The 19775-nt window shown below is 44.4% G+C and overlaps 2 protein-coding genes across 8 annotated transcripts in view; one reads left to right on the forward strand and one right to left on the reverse strand.

Moving 5' to 3' along the window:
* Positions 1-17942, reverse strand: part of GCN1 (GCN1 activator of EIF2AK4) — a 69827-nt gene extending 51885 nt beyond the window's left edge. Inside the window, exons 1-25 of one of the 2 annotated variants that reach the window (XM_085876293.1) lie at positions 17788-17942; positions 14263-14365; positions 11324-11384; positions 10267-10398; positions 9959-10055; positions 9747-9845; positions 9463-9657; positions 9188-9296; positions 8936-9010; positions 8571-8699; positions 7277-7327; positions 7077-7175; positions 6394-6570; positions 5788-5940; positions 5593-5685; positions 5430-5505; positions 5169-5325; positions 4788-4920; positions 4250-4374; positions 1917-2095; positions 1581-1677; positions 1370-1480; positions 999-1224; positions 705-836; positions 269-450 (exon numbers count right to left, since the gene is read on the reverse strand). In XM_085876293.1, coding sequence (XP_085732419.1) covers positions 269-450; positions 705-836; positions 999-1224; positions 1370-1480; positions 1581-1677; positions 1917-2095; positions 4250-4374; positions 4788-4920; positions 5169-5325; positions 5430-5505; positions 5593-5685; positions 5788-5940; positions 6394-6570; positions 7077-7175; positions 7277-7327; positions 8571-8699; positions 8936-9010; positions 9188-9296; positions 9463-9657; positions 9747-9845; positions 9959-10055; positions 10267-10398; positions 11324-11384; positions 14263-14365; positions 17788-17802 — 3006 coding nt within the window. In that variant the 5' untranslated portion in view covers positions 17803-17942. Of the gene's footprint in view, positions 1-268; positions 451-704; positions 837-998; positions 1225-1369; positions 1481-1580; positions 1678-1916; positions 2096-4249; positions 4375-4787; positions 4921-5168; positions 5326-5429; positions 5506-5592; positions 5686-5787; positions 5941-6393; positions 6571-7076; positions 7176-7276; positions 7328-8570; positions 8700-8935; positions 9011-9187; positions 9297-9462; positions 9658-9746; positions 9846-9958; positions 10056-10266; positions 10399-11323; positions 11388-14262; positions 14366-17787 lie in introns of both variants that reach the window. The other variant, XM_085876285.1, reaches the window with a different exon arrangement.
* Positions 17943-18816: 874 nt separating this feature from the next.
* RAD51D (RAD51 paralog D) overlaps positions 18817-19775 on the forward strand; it is a 40968-nt gene continuing 40009 nt past the window's right edge. For 2 of the 6 annotated variants that reach the window (XR_015056819.1, XR_015056821.1), the window contains exon 1: positions 18817-19092. The gene's annotated coding sequence lies outside the window, so the exon portion shown is untranslated. Of the gene's footprint in view, positions 19093-19223; positions 19366-19775 lie in introns of those variants that run through there. The other 4 variants (XR_015056828.1, XM_085876388.1, XR_015056820.1 and 1 more) reach the window with 4 other exon arrangements.

Consider the following 19775-nt stretch of genomic DNA (forward strand, 5'->3'; position numbering starts at 1 on the left):
TGTGAAACACAAAAGAGACTGTGATGTCACATGAGTGACAAAGTTATTTCCTTAGCATGACCTTGCATTGCCATAATGGGCTCCATTAAAGTGTGGACATAAAACAAAAAAAAAAAAAAAAAAAAACACGGACATCGAGATTTGCTTCACAGCACTTAATCTTGAATCAAATTAAAAGGTGTAAAAAGCTTTGACAATAAATTAAAACTCAGTCTCTGCTTAACACAAATGTTGCAATACTTAGTATAATCACCCCCTATAACCTCACCACATTATTGATTTCTGTGCTGTCGTCTGACCCCGAATCCACCCTCTTATCCTGACAGTGTGCAGCTAAAATATCCAACACAGCTGCTTTTGACACATGAGATGAATCTGTTTTATCTCTCAACACTGCCTCGAGTAAAGGGAAGCAGAGGCAGAACGCTGGTGATGAAAGAGGCTTATTATCTGTGTGGTTTGAGGGAGGAAGAGAGAGAGAGAGCGAGAGGTTAATAAAGTACTCCATGACGAAGATTCATATTTGTGTCGAGAATAAAGTAGTAGAGACAACGTCAAAAGAACAATTGACATTCGAGGATGAGGAAATGGGAGGAGTGGAAGACATTCGAAACCAAGGTGATGGGCAGGGAATTGATGACAACATATCGAGGATGAGTTAGAACTTGAGGAAAATGGGGGAAAGAAGACAAACAACATTCTACCTGTAACTATGGCCTTATGTAGTGTAGTTATGAGGTTTTGCAAATCTTTAATGCCCTGAAACTGCTTTCCTTTTCCTTCTGCAAATCCCTTACGATACAGCAGAGATAAGGTCAACTGGGAAACAGATTCACCTGGGAACAAGAGATTCAGAATGAATATTGCGGAAACAGTAAAAAGTGAAGTCACACATGACAAGAGGGACAGAAAACTTGAACAGTGACATGTATAAAAAGGCCACTGCATATAAATGGATCATTCCTCAAAACCCTCTCATCTTTGTATCTGGTACTCACCCAACCCTCTGGCATGAATCAAGGCTCTTCCCATTGACAAGTACGTGGAAACTAATCGAGGACCTGCCAGTTCAGTGGCCAAAAGAGGGGTCATGACATCCAACATAGCGGGGAGGTGGTTGTTCAACCCAGGCAAGTGTTGCAGTCTCCGGAATCCTCTGACATTTCTTTGATCGGCAAGCAAGGCTTCCAAGATGGACACTGATTTGGAAACCTCTTTATCCATCTGTGTTAGTGGGAAGGAAATGGAACAACAAAGGTTATAAAAACCAGTAAACGGAGTATGATGGGATATGGAGGAGAAGGATTATTAGGAGATTGTTGCAATGTGGTGAGTGCCCTTCTTCGCGGAATCAAGAGCTCTCGCACACCTCCAAGAGCCGGTGCCGTATTGCACTCTCCTTCCTGAGCTCCTCTTGCATAATTTCCTTCTGTTTTGTTGTAAGCTGTGGCTCTTTTTCTCCCTTCTTTTTTTTCAGCTCCTAGTTAAGAACAGAATATGATGCTCTTTGTAAATTCTTTCACACAAATGCAACAACAACAACAAAAAAGACAACAAAAATCTTTCTTCTTAAACATCACCTCCTTGAGCTCCAGCTCCAGTATTTGCTCTTGATAAGAGTACGCGCGATTCTCCCGGCGAAGGTTGGCTGGCTTTTTGGTACTGTCAGGCTGTGAGCTGCACATGGAAAGAAAGAGAAAGTCGACATTGTTGCGGATCAAGAAATCCTTGCTGCTTCAAAGCATCATGCCATTTTTATTTCTCACAACGACCTCCAGAAAATTTCATCTCTATCCACATATCCTCCTCCAATTGCATTGCCAGCCTCAAATTAGCACTTCCTTCAATCTCATCAATTCAAAAGTCAAATACACATTCTGCATCAAACTGCATTCTTCTCCAGCACCCGTCCATACCTCTTGAGGATTTCCTTGTTCCAGAGCTGGCCGTCTGGTGTGTTCATGATTTTGACGTCTTCTTGAGAAACCAGACCCAATTCAGGGTTCGATAAAATTGAGGTCACCACATGGACAATGGCAGGGAACACATGGCTTGGAGAGACCAGAGCCATGGTCACCATAGCTCTCAAATGAGCCTGCATTGAGAACGATACATTTCACGATTAGAGGAAAAACAAACAAACATGATGGAATGAGACTAAATTTGTGTTTCCTTTAGACAGTAATCTCATGCTTTCAAGGTATAAATAGTCTTGTTTGAACATGTCAAGTATGAATGAAAGTAGCCATTATAATAACACTAAAACTTGAGTGAAGTCAATGGCACAATGATTGCATATACAAGGTTTCATTAAAAAAAAAAGTACCATAATTGGATTTTCTGGGGATTTGACCTTTTAACTTGACCTCAAGCTCATACTCCAGGAGTGGACCCAAAAATTATACTGCTCTTGCACCTTCGCGCCATGTGGTGATCATAACTACCAAGTTTGGTGAATTTCTGCACAACCGTTTAGGTTTAGGAGGAGGTAGTGTGATGGACAGACAGAGAAAGATGGAGCCAGATGGAGCCGATTACAATATCCCCCCTCCCCATTTTTTTTTCCAGAAAGCAGGTTGATAACGAGAGCGAAGTCAATGGCATGCCATTGCAAAACCCCATGCTTCCCACCTAAGGCAAAGTTGAAAGATGGCAAAAAGTTCCACCAGGAATGACCAAATATCAAATTTTTGATTAAAAAAAAAACAAAATCATCTTCTATTTTGACCCCTGTGACTCCAATTCCCCAGCCCATGGGGCATGAACCGGTGGTCAAATCCCAAAAATAGTTACATATTTCATGCGCTCCCTAATGTTAATAGCATATACAAAGTTTCATTAAAAAAATGTTTAAAAAAGTGCCCGTAATTGCATTTTTTTGGTATTTGACCTTTTAACCGTGCCATAGGGGAGGGGGGGGCATAATGACACTGCTCTTGCACCTTTGTGCCAGGTGGTGATCACAACTACCAAGTTTGGTGAATCTGCACAACCGTTTTGAAGGAGATAGCGTGACAGACGGATGGACAGACAGAGGCAATTACAAATTTTACCCCCCCCCCTCTCAACTTCGTGCTATTTTTTATTCCCTGAAATGTGAGGATAATAACAAACTTCTTCAGCATACAGGGAACAGTTTCCATTGTCACAAAAAGCACAGCTCATGTGACAATGCAAGCACTTTGCAGTCTGGAAGGTTGACACGAGCATTACCTTCAATGTTTAACCTTCAATGCAAATAAAACTAAATTGTTGTCCATGTCTCGCTTTAGAAACAAACATGTCTTTCACTTCTGTGCACAAGGGTCTTCAACCTTAACAGAATCATCTGACCTTCAGCTTCCTGGTCCGGACATCCCCTCTCACCTCCGATGGGATAAGTACATTTCTGGTATTGCTAAGAATGCTTCCAAGTGAGTTGGTTGTCTTTATCGAACGCAGAGGTATTTACCTCCTGATGCTGTTTTGCACCTGTACAAGACGACTATACATTCCCTCATGGAGTACTGTTGCCACATTTTGGCTGGAGCACCGGCCTGCCACTTATCTTTACTTGATCGGCTACAGAAACGCATAGTTAACCCGGCTGGTGCAGAGCTGGGTTTAACTCTTCAACCACAAGTCAATTGCCACTCTTAGTTTGTTCTGCAGATATTTTCAAGGCAAATGTTCTGCTGGACTTTCTAACTTGGTTCCTCCTGTACGAGTGTTTGGACGCAAGACTCAGTTTGCCATCTCTGCACACCCATGCACTATAGCTGATCCAATGCGCGGAACGAAAGGCTATGCAGATAGTTTTATCCCTCGTGCTGTCTCGCTTTGGCATTCACTACCTGTACCATGCTTCCCAATATCCTACAATCTACCCAACTGGAAGAGGAATGTCAATTCCAACTTCTTACATATTTGAAGTTACATCGCATTTCACCAGACTTCTGCTCCTTCCTGTGTCATGGATGTTTTATTGTTGTTTTTATTTCTATTATTTTATCTTTATCTAACCTTAGCCCCTTACCTGGAGTGGCTTTCTGCCTTGTTTGGAGCAATTTCCATTGAAAAAAAAATTACTTGTTTATATACAGAACCGACATCAATACATCATGGAGAGTCAATACAGTATATAGTATTAGAACGTGGGATCCCAGCATCGTAAGATACGTGCTCAGATAGAAACGTCAAACAGGTCAGCCTTTGATGAACTACTTTTGATACGACTGCAGTCAATGAGCACAAGAGATGCAAAGGTTACCTGCTCCATCTGAGTAGGAGAGAGAAGGTCTTGCAGTATCTCCTGACATGCATTACTGACCAGTTCTTTGGGGTTTAGCCCCCAACGGTGCAACATGGCTAGCCACATTCCAGGTCTTTTGCTTTCTGAGGAGATGAGCCCCATGAAACAAAGGAGGAAGACAATAAGAATGGGTTTGTGAAAGGAAAATAAAGACAGGTTGGATACAATAATATAACATTCATTCTAACACTTGCTGTTTGTTTAATGGTTGCTAAATTCATGAGGAAGCAATAAGGGCTGACCGCTTTACCTTGTTACGATTTCCTGTTTCATAACCATTGTGCCAACCCCACAGAGCTACATTATTGGTGAGCCTAAAATGGTGAGTGAGGTCACAAATTTAGTCGGACAATGTACGCAAAGTTTGTGGCTTCAGGTCATTTAACGACTAATTGCAATTATTTGAATTCAAACAACTAATAGGTGGCAACGTCTTTGACAAAATGTTTAATGTGAATTTGATTCATCACGGTACAAAGAATTATTACAAACATACCAATGCAGGGAAGGTGAGAAGGCAAGATGGCATCTCTGGCAACTAATTTAGCCACAGCATGATCAGATTTGAGTGACGGGATGTCAGACAAGGCCCAGAGGGCACAAACTGCACTCGGACACTCGTCTTCATTCTGGGGATTAAACGGAATAAGAACTATTGAAGTGTTAAGGTGGAAAACATTCAGTCAAGACTCCCAACAACTAATCAAAACGAAAAAAACGGAATGCAAGATCATCAAAATGGAAAGATAAAGCTCTATTTATTCAGTTATATTGATGCTGTTGTTATTTGTCGTCGTCGTCGTTGCAACAAAGTTGTACAAAAGGTAGTAGGCAGAGGGTGACGTGGAGAAAGTACGGGTGTAACAAATGAACGCACTCTAAACTTTATGACCTCCCATAACTGGGAGATCAAGTCCCTGGCAGCCTCGACACCCTTTGGACCACCGATCAACCGACGGATGACCTGCAGGGCTTTCTTCCTCACTGGCCATGGGCGAGATATCAAGACCCAAACAATGATTCTGTGGAAGGAACTGGGAGAGAGGGATAGAGCATCAGACAGAGAGAGAGAGAGAGAGAGCAAGGGCAGACAGCGACTGCAGACACAGCGACTGCAGACACAGCAAGATGCTACAACCTGGCTTTTCCCCCATGAAGGCGCTGTGCGTGTTGTAAAAACAAACACTCTGATAACTGCAGGAGAGTACAGATCGCTGTGGGAACAACATAATAAAGCAAATTTACATTCTCATATTTGTTGTGCAACGAAAGCAAGTATAAGAACCTCGATCAAAGCTTACCTTCATCAGAAGCTTGGCTGAGGAATTTATCAGAAGTGAAGAGTTGCTTATTCTTATCAAAAAGTATCTCCCAGAATTTTCCCAAGTTGGAATCTGAAAGGAAAAAATACCACATTATGATGCAGTCGAAGGGGATGGTGATGGCCTGGCGTGGAAGTGGAAGGGAGAGAACAGACACGAGAAACCAGGAATTACCGACTTCCGGTGAAGCCGCTGCTAATCTGATCAAAAGAAGCACAGCTGGCAGGGCTTCCATCACCATGGAAACTTGTCCTGTCTGGGCCACAGCCCGCTCAACGATAAGGAGTAACGAAGGCACAAAAGAGGACAACTCTGCAGGATCTTCGTCTAAAAGGGGTGGGGATGGGGGGGACATATGCAAGGGACAGCAGATGCCACCATCAATGTGAATGGATGGAATGCCATTCATTCGGATGGGAGGGCCAGAGAGCAACAACAACAATCCATGACGACCTGAATATATGAAGAAAACAACAATCTCTTGACAGTTGGGCATGAAACACTGCTTACCAGAATGCTCTGATGTCAGTCAGCACTGTGAATGTTTGACAAAAGCCTACTTTCAACTGGACCAAACGTACATTGTAAGACTGCTAATTCTGCCTACAAAGTATGGTGATGATGCATGCAATGATGAGAAAGGAGACAGCAATTGTGACAGACAATGTCAGAGTATTGATATAGATATGTTTGAAAACTAGTTTTCATGCTTACCTAACTCTCTTCTGTCAAAGAGTCTGTAAATAGGAAAAACACCAATGACTGAGAAGAGTGCCTCACCACGCCAAGATAATCCAAGGCACTGCAAGCAGGCCAACTGGGTAAGTGGTCCCGCACCCTTGGGTGCCAGCGCTTTGGATGCCCAAGATAGAAGCCCTTCGCTTGGCCGTAGCGCTGGCCCACGTGAGCACCAGGCAGACAAGGTACCAACAGCATGAGTTTGAGTGGCACTGTAAGCTAAGGAAACAGGATGGTGTCAGCAAAAGTGGTATAAACAAATACTTCCCAGAAATTATTCGTCTTTGTTCAACAGGAACAGGTGTCATTCAAACAGACACTTCAAGATTAATCAATTATAAATGCAGCCTGTGGCGGCTGGTTTGCATCATTGCTGGGAGTGCTGATGCAGTGCCCCGTTTCGGTTAGGGCACAAATTTGGAATTTGACCAGGGTGCCGGCGATAGCTCACCTTCTCTTCACAAAGGACACCGTGGGATCTTCAACATCCACCAACTAATGCTGGTAGACGTAACGCCCTGTTTAACGTCCAAAGGGACAGCACACACTTTATGGCTGCTATGAGCACGTCACCACTGCTTGCGAGACACCAGGCTGACAGTTTATAGTCGGGCCGAGATTCTAACCCAGGCAAGACGGCTCAGAAACGATTGTGCATACCATTAGGCCATCCTGCCAGTCATACTTTGCGATGGTGTTTATGTCTCAAAATCCTGTCAAGGTACCTTCTTGCTGGATATACGAGAGCAGCATATTGATGACGTTGTTCTGCAGCGTTTGGCTGGCCTTTCCCGTGACAGCATGATGGCTCAGGCTGGACAACCCTGCACACAGCATCAATGGCAATAAGACTTTCCAGAGCACTCCACAGAGCCGCAGGCACACACGGGGCGAATACATCAGGTGAGGCAACCACACTCCTTACCTGATAAAATATTAATCTTCTGAGTTGCCATTTTCAGCTTTTCCTCTGATCCTAATGCAACAAAGGAACATGTTTTAGATGGCGTGTATCCAGGAATGACGACGACGATAAAAGCTGAACATTTTCGCTGTCTTACCAAAAGTATTGGGGACATGAAAAATATTCAGGATTATAAACTAACAACCAATTATGCCATTCAGAATACAATCACTGTCATTAAGACTGGGCAAAATGTTGATAGTTGGTGTCGTACAACGCCACTTCTTCAGAACAAATTCAGGTTCAGTGATGGTTGGGCTCTCAAGGCTGGCCCACAGACTTTAACCACCTTCACCCGACACCTCCCCACCACCACCACAAAGCTCCACCTCCACACCATCATAACCATCCATCTCCCCACTACCCTCACTTCTCCCTCCCCCCTGCTTTTTCCACCTCCCACCATCCTTTACCCCTTCCTCCTTCTCCATTCCCCTCCCATGCCCCCTCGCCTTCTCAAACATTTGAATGCAATTGTTCTCAACTGGCGATTGAAAGAGCAGCTTATGTTTCTCATCGTTTTTGTTTATAAACTTCAACTTTATCTCCACCTTCATTGTATTATTGTTTAACAATAATGAATCGCAACTTTAATGCATGTAATTAGCACGCAGATCTACATCGACACAAGCACGACTGCCTGTCTGTGTCTCTGTCCCCTATGGATGTCCACATCTTCAAAGTTACAAACTTTAAACTCGGGGCACAGATACAACTTTGTGCGGGAAGTAACACGGGCTATGTATCCGTGGCCTCAGAGGCCATTTTGAGGCCACAATTTGTGGCCAAAAGGTCTAATAAAGCGACTTTGGGCAAACAGGATGACCAATTGGTGTCAAATTGAAAATGGTGGATTTTTTTTTGAGTGCAACATAATTAACCTTTTTAAAGTCCATGAAACAATTTAGATTGATAGATCAAGTTAACTTTTCCCCCTCACTGGGGGATGAGTAACTGTTGCTGGTGTGCAATAATTTCCCTTTAACTTCATATCAGGAAAGTAAAAGCTTTGCTTCCTTTTGTTACCCTTTCCTGGGATAAAGATCATCAGCATATAGGCCGCAGACTACTCACTGACGTGAATTTTGGATTTCAATCTGAAACGATTGCATTTACAACAGTGGCGGAAATATTTCATTCTCAAATGCCACCACTGCAGCGTTGGTGCTCAAGTACGTTGAAAAACACTGCTCTAGGCCACGGTTTCAAAAAACAAACACCCATTCTGAACAGAGATGAGTAACAGAATGATAACCTGTTAAAACACTGAAGTGATGTTTAACCACTTTGTCCAGCATGTCTCCGTTGCTGCACTGTCTGGCAAGAGAGGACAGCGCAGACACAGCACCCTCTGCCAGCTCTGAACTGTTGGACAACAACTGGACTGCAGAAAAATAACAAAAATAATACAAGGAACTGTCAAAAACTGGATTACACCATCACCTTTAACAAGTGTGCATAAATGGTTATATTGCAGTCATCTTCATACAAGACAAACAGTCTTTGAGATGAGTTGTGCAGAAATAACAGCAATTATACTTTAGTTCTCACTGACATAATACTCAATGAGACAACAATGATTACGGGAAGCACAAAGCAGAAGAAAATGAGAAAAATAACCTTTTAAAGACTTGCTGATGTCCAGAGCATACTGGCTTAAGTCCAGACTCACAGAAGCAAAAAGGATGTCCACAGCTGTCAAAGAGAAAACACCGATCATTAAAACACCACCATGGCGAGAGGACTGCCTCACCACGGGGTGAGGACAACCCTACCGCAGCCCACTGCGGCACACACCAACCCCGCCGTGGCAGGAGACCTGCCCCACCGCACCCCGTTACGGCAGGAGTCACCCCCGACTGCGGCACGAACCTTTTAAAGAGAGTTCTGGACTACGAAGAAGTGCTTTGAGCAGAGCTGGAAGCAGAAGAGTGTTGAAATCTTTATGAGACAAAAGCTTCAACAGGGGAGAGAAGTGGACCTGAAAAAAAGATGCAGAAAAAAAGATGATCTTTTAAAGACAAATTGGATCAATATTTTGCAGGCGTGATAGGAAAAGATAACAGGTTAAAGGAAGTCTTTGAGAAATATGATAAATTATGAGGAAAAGAGGTATTGGAGAAACAGTGTTGAGAAAGCAAGCATACCAGCAAATATTCTGGTGGCTTGGTCCTGGTCTGGAGGATGTTGCGAACATACAAGTGGGCCAGCTGCGTGACCACCCCATTTTGTAACGTATTTGGATCCATGTGCCGAGCCAGAGCAGCAGCCATAGCCACAGAGGCTGGGCCTCTGTCCCGTTGAAGAATAGTCTCCAACATCTGCTCTTCCAGATGGGGATGCTGTGTACACAGGCATGATTATGCACAACTGTGTGAAATAACGTACGGACTCGCTCAATGAGCAAAGACTGTCACTCCAGAAGTAGTACCTCATCCCAAAGTTTCTTTAGACTCTTGATGGCTGCTCGCCGGATGCTGTGTTTGGGGCTTCCTTGAGTTTCACTGAATAAGTCAGCCTGCAAGTCAACCTACCAGAATACCAAAATAATGCAACACAACAACGGCTGAATAATTGGCAACGTACTCACATTTTGTTAACATTAAGGCTGAGGAACTGGAAAAACAAAAAGATCATCAGTACCAGCCTCGACCACAGGTCTTTATTGTGACCGACGAAGGCCGGAGCAAGTATGCACGTCCAATTGAGCACGAATGCTGCACTTGATGCACTGCTCTTACTGCAACAAGACACCAGCACAAACGCCTGTGAGCAATGAGCAATGTTCAATGGCCGCAACTTCCAATGATGTCAAAGTCGAGTGGTCGAAACTACCGACGGACTAAAACATCACACGGCAATCAAAGACCGCAGTCGTGGAAGGAAGCACATGCACGCCCATCAGCAAAATGTGTCAAGAGAAACCATGAAGATCAACAATCCCAGCGAACCTTGGAGATCCCGAAGACGTAAGAAGACCAGGAAGATACACCAACGAAAGCAAGCAGCGTACAGTTTCCTCTGGTTGAGTCTTTGCAAGGATGCGAACAACTTCCAGGACAGCTCGTCGAGAAGTTGAATCTCTGAAGGACGCAAGTGACATGTACAAGGATCATGGATTCACATAAAGGAAGAATAAAACACTGTTGTGGAAATGGCTCCAAGGGGTTCATAATGCCTAGTATAGAGCAGTTATTTCCTTAAAATGAATGTTTAGCGTATTATGAGATATGCATCGTGTATATAGCTAGTTCGACGACGTCCACCCATCCCATGGGTTGCAAGCTGATTTTTTTTTATTTTTTTTATTTTTTTTACACGATTTCAGTCACACTCAACTTTATTGTCACAAATTTATGAACGAGCACTAGGAGCCCACAACCATCCTTGACCATGTTGTGGAATGTCGAGGCCCTCTTTTTTTTTTCGTTATCGTTTTCTGCCACCCTCACCTTTTCACATTTCATTCGCTTTTAAATTTGTTTTCTCCGCAACCCCTTGAGCGATTGTCACACCACTTTCAACATAGGAGCAGCGCGGCGTTCCGAAAAAAATCCGTTTTCTACAGGCATGGGTTGCAGGGTGTTCCACGTAGCAGGAATAAACGGCCTCGACTTCGATTTGATCGGCCTCGACCAAATAATTAGAAAATCAAATCTAAAAATTAAATACAAAATAATTCTCACGACAATGCGAAGTTAATTGCAGCAAAAGGAAACCTTGTTACAGTCGCAGGACTATTTTTGGGCTCGATTCAAGCTCAAGTAACCACTGCCAAGCTGCGGAAACACAACGTTTCCAAAAATGGTTAACTGTTTGTTTGTAGGCTAGAAAAGTGATACTTTTCCCAATACCTCATGACATAAAGTTGGAAAAACTACCAAACAAAACAGCAGATCATTTGAGAAATCATCACAGTAGTCGTGGGAGATGCACCGGGAAAAGGAAACGAAGAAAGAAGAAGCAAGTTTTGAAAATGGCTACAAATGAAAAGGGACGATTCCTGACCTGTAACGAAACGGTGTGTAACACAGGATCTTGCAAACCACTTTCACCACGTTTTCAGAAACTGCTGTAGGAAATAAGCGAGTTTTTATTGCAATTCAACAAAAGGAGTTACGTTAGCTTCATGAAAAATAACAAGAGGACATTGAAGCTTCATGAAAAATAACAAGAGGACATTGACAGAGGGATCATAATTATGAAGAGATTGTGTACCTAAACAATAGGATTTTCTGTTGCCAAAACTGGTACTACTACTGCTACTACTACGAATACTACCACTACTACCACTACCTTGTGGGGTTGCCTGGGGAACGTATTTGGTCCAAGTCTTTCAAGAACTGGCTGGTCATGCCTGGCGTTAGACCGATGGTGGCAATAATTAGACATTTGTTCACAGTGTTGGTGATAACTCACGTTAGCGTTGAGAAAGACACCGTGGGATCATTAACATCCATCACCAACCACTGCTGGCAAACGGCTCATTCAGCTTAGCTTCATGATGTAACACCACCAAAACGCACGCACGCACGCATGCACGCACGCACGCACGCATGCACGCACGCACGCACACGCACACACACATCACCACCCCGACGATTCGTCCGCATTTGAAACACCAGTACTACAGTCAATTTAGGCCTAAGTCACATTTGCCACGGCGGCCGTGGGGTCTACAAAAGCTACAGCCACTAGCAATTATCGGGCGGCTGCAGTTTTTCCACGGTCACACAATGTAGCAGTCACATATGTTTTTAATTTTCGGGGAGCCGCACGGCGTATTTATAAATTGTGGAGACCGAAAACGTGGGGGTGCCGTACGGTCTTTGATTTGATGTCGCATGGTGACCTTAGGGCGTCCCTGCGGCGGCCATAGAATTTTCAAGGCAGACGCAAGGTGCCCGCAAGGCGACCACAGGGGGACCGCTGGGGGGGCCCTAAGGCGACCGTGCGGCCAGACGGACGGTAAGGAGTGGGGTTTTTTTAACCAGTTCTTTTGTTTCGGCTTGTCGAATTGCTACGGCGAACATAGAAATGAAAAAAGTTACAACTCCGCGCTATAATTCCACGGCGACCCCTACGGCCTGTAAAAGATAGCCAAACGGCGTAGGGCCACCCTGAGGCCACCGCAGAAACTCTGCGGCCGCTGCACGTTTCTGTCAATTCAGAGGGTGGACGGCCGCCGTATCCTCGCTGTAGAGCAAATGTGACTTAGGCCTTACAGATGGGCCAAGATTCAAACCCAGGCTAGACAGCACAGAGCCAAACAGATATCCTGCCAGCCCAACAGCTCCTAAAATAAATATTAACAAAAAGAGATCCTCAAAAAAAAAAATGTAATTTCCCCATTTCATTGGAAAGAGATGGTTAAACACTGCAGCATGTGGTTCCAATTATAAGAGCACTTGACAACAAACAAAAGATCAAAATGATGAGGATTTGGAACAGAAAATCAATCCAAATACGATTAAAAGAAGTCTTTGTTATGTTATTTTCTTGAAGGATAGGATAATTTCATATACTAGTACGTGCCCGTAAAAAAAAAAATAATAATAAATAAACCACACAGGCCGTTTCTTCGCTCTCACGTGCCCGTACGTGCGTAGCCCGGAAGTTCGATATTATTCGCAGTTACGATTATTCGCAATTTAGTTTTAATACCCAATTATTCAATTAGCGTCAACGTATTTTACCTTTCGCAATGTCGTGGCAAGGAAAAACAAAAAGAGAAGAGAAGAGAGAGAAAAAAAATTTACTTCCTGGTTCGGAGCATAACAGCACTCTGATGTTACCGAAATTTATACACCGTCTAATATGAAAACGATCATAACTTGGGCCATTGTGTTTATCTATAAATGTGCATAAGAAATCGAGAAATTATTAGAATACACGAAGTCATCACTCTCCGGAAGCCCGTACGTTGTAACCCGTAATGGGGAGCGCGGCTGTGCTTCCCTTCCCCATCGGTCACGCCCACGCAACAACGTGTCTTGTCATGGGTTTGGTAAATAAATGGCCATAACTTGGGAAGCACTTGTCCAATTAATATCAAACCTTGAAAAGGCACATCCTCAGGACCCCAGCAATATACCTAGCAAGTTTGAATTAGATCGGACCAGTGATTGTCGAGAAACAGCGGTCACGCGCGCGCACACACACACACACACACACACACACACACACACACACACACACACACACACACACACACACACACACACACACACACACACACACACACACACACACACACACACACACACACACACACACACACACACACACACACACACACACCTGGAATTATAGATAGATGAGCTGGTAGGATGGCCTGGAGGTATGTACACTCTCCTCTAAGCAGTCTAGCCTGGGTTTGAATCCTGACCCAGCTATAAACTGTCATCCTGGTGTTTCACAGGTGTGGCGATTCATGGGTAGGGGCATCCGCGTGTGTGTATGTGTATGTGTATGTGTAAAATGGGCGTCCTGTATGCCGGCATGAGCTAAAGACGTTAAATATCCCCACGGTGTCCTAAGCGAAGAGTAGGCGAGCTATCGCCAACACCATTGCCAAGTTCCAAATGACTGCCCTAACCTTAGTGAGGTATGGCCAGCTGGTTAGTGAAAGACTTAAGCCAAGCTTTCCCCTGCCAAACTCACAAGAATGCGGCTGTTTTACCTCTTTATATTTATTTATCTTCACAGGACGTCAATAATTATTAAATCTCCCCAACAAGCAAACAAGCAGGGAGTTGCGAAGCTGCAAATTCAATGGAAAGCTACTGATGAAAAATGATTTCGCAGCTTGGCTTTAAAGTCAATTTTTCAGAAACATTGTCCGTTCTGCCATCGGTGCGAGGCGTATTCAACCAGGAGAGAAATGCACAAGTGAGCCCAGAGGAAAATCATGTTGGAACAGTGGTGTGTGCGAATGTCCAACCCACCGGTGTTGGAAAGTGCTGAGACAGACCCTTGGAAGATCGATACCCTCTCTGTAATACTGGAAGTTGTGACGTTATTGGCCAGCCGCCGTAACGGCTCGGCTCCCTGAAATAGACACCGGACATACAAGCACGTATTACACAATGAACAAGGATTATAAAATAAAAATAAAATAGAGGGCTGTGATTGGAGATCGCTGATGGTTCCCAGTACAGCCAAATTACTTGAAGTTCTGCCTCGTAATGGGAGGGGTGGGGGAATTGCACCCATGTCCGAAGGAAGCGGTGCAGTTTGGCGGTTCCTTCTTGTAATGCGAGGCAGCTAGAGCCACACCTAGTGTCAATTCAGCGTCTCCGCCGCTTAATTTGTTTTTGAAGGACCGACAGATGAACATATCAAATATTTAAGCGGCTACACCGCTTAAAAATGTGGAAAGTTACGGGAAAATTATATTTTAAAAATAATTAAACAATGTAAAATCAGAAAAAATGAAATAAATTGTATCAAACTTAAACTGTGGCATCCATTGTTCCTCCCCCACCCATTCAAATTGTATCATTGTATTGCTGCGGTTATTTGAAACCGGAACTCCCCCAGGCAATGGCACACAACATATAGTTGTTCCCAAGACAGTTATTTCATGAGTATTCGTTTTGGATAGCCATTCCCTTATGTATAGTGGGTTTATGGGAAAATATGCGTTGCGTGGGCTTTATGTCGTGTTTTCCTTTCCATTCTTTACATTATTTGGCTTTGCTGTACACGTGAACCTCTCCTTCCTTAACACGCGCATGCATACCAAGGACCATAGTAACAGGGGTCGGCCATTTGCATACACGCTCCATTTCCCATTCAAATTGTGCGCCATTACCCAAAAGACGTTCCAGCTCAAACTTCACCAGACTCGAACCCCAACGTTGCAACATTTCATACACTATCAAGATTTGTTTATAAAATTCATCACACCATCGGACCACAACCCAAGCTCGCTTAACTTCGCCATTAAAAGGCCACAATGAACAACCGACCACCTCAATCATGAATCACCACATTGCTACTGTTAAGTAAGGCCACCGCTGCCATTGCTCAACCACCGTCACCACCGACGTTCAGCACCTCTCTCTGGATGGGCAGGAGACGGGGAGCCCCACGCACAATGCACATAATCGGGTCCGGACGTTCTAACATCTAACTTGGGGCGCGAGCAGGCACAAGATTCCGTTCGATGTCGTGTGGATAGCCCTAACGCTCCACTCAATTACAGCACTCATTGGATGTCGAGTGCATGTTCGTGGCCATAGAGTGCGACCGAATACGCCGGTGGCATCTAAATCTCGGAGCTGGAGCACGTGGCAGAGCGCAGAGCGACTGAGGCCATTTCCGCTGCCGAATCATCACATGGACGGAGTTGTGCCGACACGCCAATGAGCGGGCTGGAAAGCTCTGTCGGCACCGCGTGATCCGCTCCCAAGCGCTGCCCCCAGCAGGGGAATACAAAGGGCTGCACATCCTGCACATCAAGTTCTCTGTTCACTGGCTCAAGCTCGACTCGATTCTCTGGCCGCACATTCTTGGGGTCACAGTGCGGTGAATGGAGCTTGACGGAGCAAGCGCAACGGAGCCCATGCTGTGGAGCGTGGAACAAGCGGGAAAGCCAGGCGACAGACCGAGTGTAGTATTAGACAACCATAGCATTTCCATGTACAGACCTCTTTACACTTCATCTGAGGACTACCTTCTCACACATTCTTTGCTTTGTTCCAACTCTTCTTGATCCACATATTTGCACCTTTCTCTCTGCACCTCACCAAATCCCTCACCGCATCTCCCTCCAATAACACAGCTCCCTCCCTCCTCCTCCTCCTCCTCCTCCTCTTCCTCCTCCTCCAGCCTTCCCCATTCTCAGTGACAGGGTTTGCATTGATGCATCGACCGCGCTTGGTAAAAATGGGTCGCAAACATCTATCTCTCCATCTATCTCTCTCCAGGCCGCAACAGTATCAAACTTCAATAAAACTAGGTCGAAACCCTCCACCTTTCTCTGCACATCCCGGGATCATAAAGAAGCTCCCAATCGAGTCTTTTACAAAAAGCAAGAAGTACTTTCTTTAAAACTAAATTAAAGAGCACATTCTTCCGAAGAAAGCCGAGCATGTTACGATACGTACACCAATTACCTTCTTGGTCTCTTCCCTCCCTCCATTCTGTACATTTATACAAATCGATGTGAATGGTCAACATCCAAGCTCGATATAAAACATTAGACATTGTACATACACTCATGCATCTTTAACTATAAACTTTAATATTTTGTAAAACTCGAAAGCACCTCTTTTAAATCTATTGCACTTTGCAAGCTCGCACCTGTGGGAATTGAAGCCGCACGAACTAGTGAAGAAAGAAACAAATAGTGAACCGAACCATCCTCCTCTCTGACAAAGGGAAACCAATCAGAAATAACCTTGGAATAATGTCACAAACACATGTGAATGGTGTTCATTTCGTCTTTAGAGAGAAACACTGTCATTCATCCATAATTGTGCTTTATTGTGACAGCAACCATGACGAAAGATAACGGCGAGTGTATCACAAACAAGGAGGAGGTGAAGAAGGGGGACGGAGAAGAGGGGCGGATAAGAGGGGGGGACGAACAGGAGGGGGCGAACAGTAGGCGAACAGGAGGAGGGGAACAAGAGGAGGGGAACAAGAGGAGGGGAACAAGAGGAGGGGAACAAGAGGAGGGGAACAAGAGGAGGGGAACAAGAGGAGGGGAACAAGAGGAGGGGAACAAGAGGAGGGGAACAAGAGGAGGGGAACAAGAGGAGGGGAACAAGAGGAGGGGAACAAGAGGAGGGGAACAAGAGGAGGGGAACAAGAGGAGGGGAACAAGAGGAGGGGAACAAGAGGAGGGGAACAAGAGGAGGGGAACAAGAGGAGGGGAACAAGAGGAGGGGAACAAGAGGAGGGGAACAAGAGGAGGGGAACAAGAGGAGGGGAACAAGAGGAGGGGAACAAGAGGAGGGGAACAAGAGGAGGGGAACAAGAGGAGGGGAACAAGAGGAGGGGAACAAGAGGAGGGAAACAAGAGGAGGGGAACAAGAGGAGGGAAACAAGAGGAGGGGAACAAGAGGAGGGGAACAAGAGGAGGGGAACAAGAGGAGGGGAACAAGAGGAGGGGACATCTTTGCTGGCCGGTGTGCTCTCCGATGCGGCACCCTCTCAGCAACAGAGGCAGATCGTTGTCGCTTGAAAGCCGTAAAGGTATCATATCATGCTCGTGTCCATAAGAACACTCTTTAATGGAGCTGAGTTACGTTTCTTTTCCATTCCATTCCATTCCCACAAGGAACCACACTGACAACAGTGTGACAAATACAAAACGAGATAAAGTGAATCCCACAACAATTTCGATGTTTCTCTCTTCGCACGATTACATCCTGTCCTGTGAGAGCGCCTCTCGCCACACTCGAAATACGCAACACTTTTTCTCAAGGTATCTATAATCTGTCAAACACGTTAACTCTTGCCTCAAACTCCGCCATGCTGCGCCGGCGTGGAAGACGGAGAAATTTCCTACATGTTCTTTCACGAATTGCTTATCGAAGAAAAATGTATACAGTATATATGTATCGATATATCATTGTGGAAAACAACGATTTGAACGATGAGAAAATTAGAAATAAATTTCATACCTCAACTTCCGCCTTGTTATTTCCGCTCGAATAATGAACATTTTTTTTCGCTTAAATTTCGATGTCGTAATAGCTGTGGCAAAAATCTGTACCTTGCAATGCACATTATTATGTAAGAATTGGCATCAATTAAGGAACATATTTGTAGAGTGGGAAATTGGTGGAGGTACAGAAAATGTAAAATGACGACAGAGCTAACACAACGTGTATAATACACCTTAAAACGTTTCCTTTATTAACAGCGCAGAGGAAGGGTCGAACCGAAGAATGGACAGGGTTCTTTGTGTGAAAAAGCAAGGAAAGAAGATCGGAAATATATAATTAGGATGGGGGGCGCAGATGATGCTCCCCGACAGTAAAACGAGGGGCTTCAGGGAACTGCAGACAAAGAGTCATTAGATTGTTTTGAGTAAAAGAATATCTTAAATACAGGTTATAAATACTAAACATATAATAATGACCCAAGTCAGCTGCTTTTGATTAAAAACGAAAGTACCATTCTCTATAGATCGTATATAACCTCGGGCAGCGCAGCGATCGCTCGGTCTTACGACCGAGTCGCTACGGTGTTTTTTTTTTTTTTTTTAAACCTACTATTTATTGTTGGAAGCGCAACATTTATCGATAACGTAAAGGTTTTGATATTTACTGCAGATTTTAATGGCTTACGGAAGCCGGAATCGTGGTCGCGACACGTTGCGACACGTTGCGACACTTTGCGACACTTTGCGACACTTTGCGACACGTTGCGACACGTTGCGTCACGTTGCGTCACGTTGCGTCACGTTGCGTCACGTTGCGTCACGTTGCGTCACGTAACGTGTGACGTAACTACGTTATCATTGCAATGAATCGCGTCGTTTGGAGTTTCAAGATGGACGTCGTGCTTGTAGCCTCTGAAACGTGCTCCTATGACGTAACGTGACGTAACGTGACGTGACTATGTTATTGCAGTGAATCGCGTCGTTTGGAGTTTCAAGATGGACGTCGTGCTTGTCGCCTCTGAAACGTGCTCCTATGACGTGACTTGAGAGATAACACGGACACACAGACCCTTCATTGTGCGGTACAGCGATCGAGGAACACGTGACTGTGCGCGTCATCTCTCCATCTGAAGCATCAGCCATTGTGATTACATCGGTACATACCTGTTGATTGTGATTTTTTTTTTATTATTTATTTATTTATTTATTTAACTAATTAATTAATTAATTAATTAATTAATTAATTAATTAACTAACTAACTAACTAACGTTTCTGCATATCTGTTCTTCGATTCCGCGGAAAATAAATATAAACCCAACTCGTAAGGGGTCGACCATCGTCCTCTTCTCGATTCTGCCATTTCCTGTATATTTATCTCACCTGGAAGTTTAGTCTGTTGACCTGACGCCGTCGGGCGGTGTCCCGCAGGTGAGTTAGTCAATGGGTTTGTGAACATTTCAGTCATTATCGCTTGAGCCAAACACTCGGTTTTGATGAAACTTGGCCGCAAGTTTCATATCCGATGTTTAACCAAGTTGTTTTGAGCACATCGAAATCTGCGCTCATTTAAACGGGTTAAATCGGGCTTAAAACGCTCAAATAAATACCTGTGCTCACCTTCAGGGGGGCGTGGCATCACCAACAAAGCCTCACCTGAAGCCAAAAAAAAAAACATGCCCTGTAACCTGTATAAACATGTATCGCTGTCATCAGCATCGAGATGGCTTCATTGAACCACGTGACCAGATTTTGCAGATGAATAAAATGTCGATATTTTATGACGTCATTGGCTGTTGCTCCTGATCCAGGTGAGCTTCAGGACCCGTGTTGTCTTTTTT

This window comes from Eptatretus burgeri, chromosome 1, assembly GCF_056783735.1.
Source record: "Eptatretus burgeri isolate ZD-2024b chromosome 1, Ebu_testis_v1, whole genome shotgun sequence".
NCBI classification, from domain to species: domain Eukaryota; kingdom Metazoa; phylum Chordata; class Myxini; order Myxiniformes; family Myxinidae; genus Eptatretus; species Eptatretus burgeri.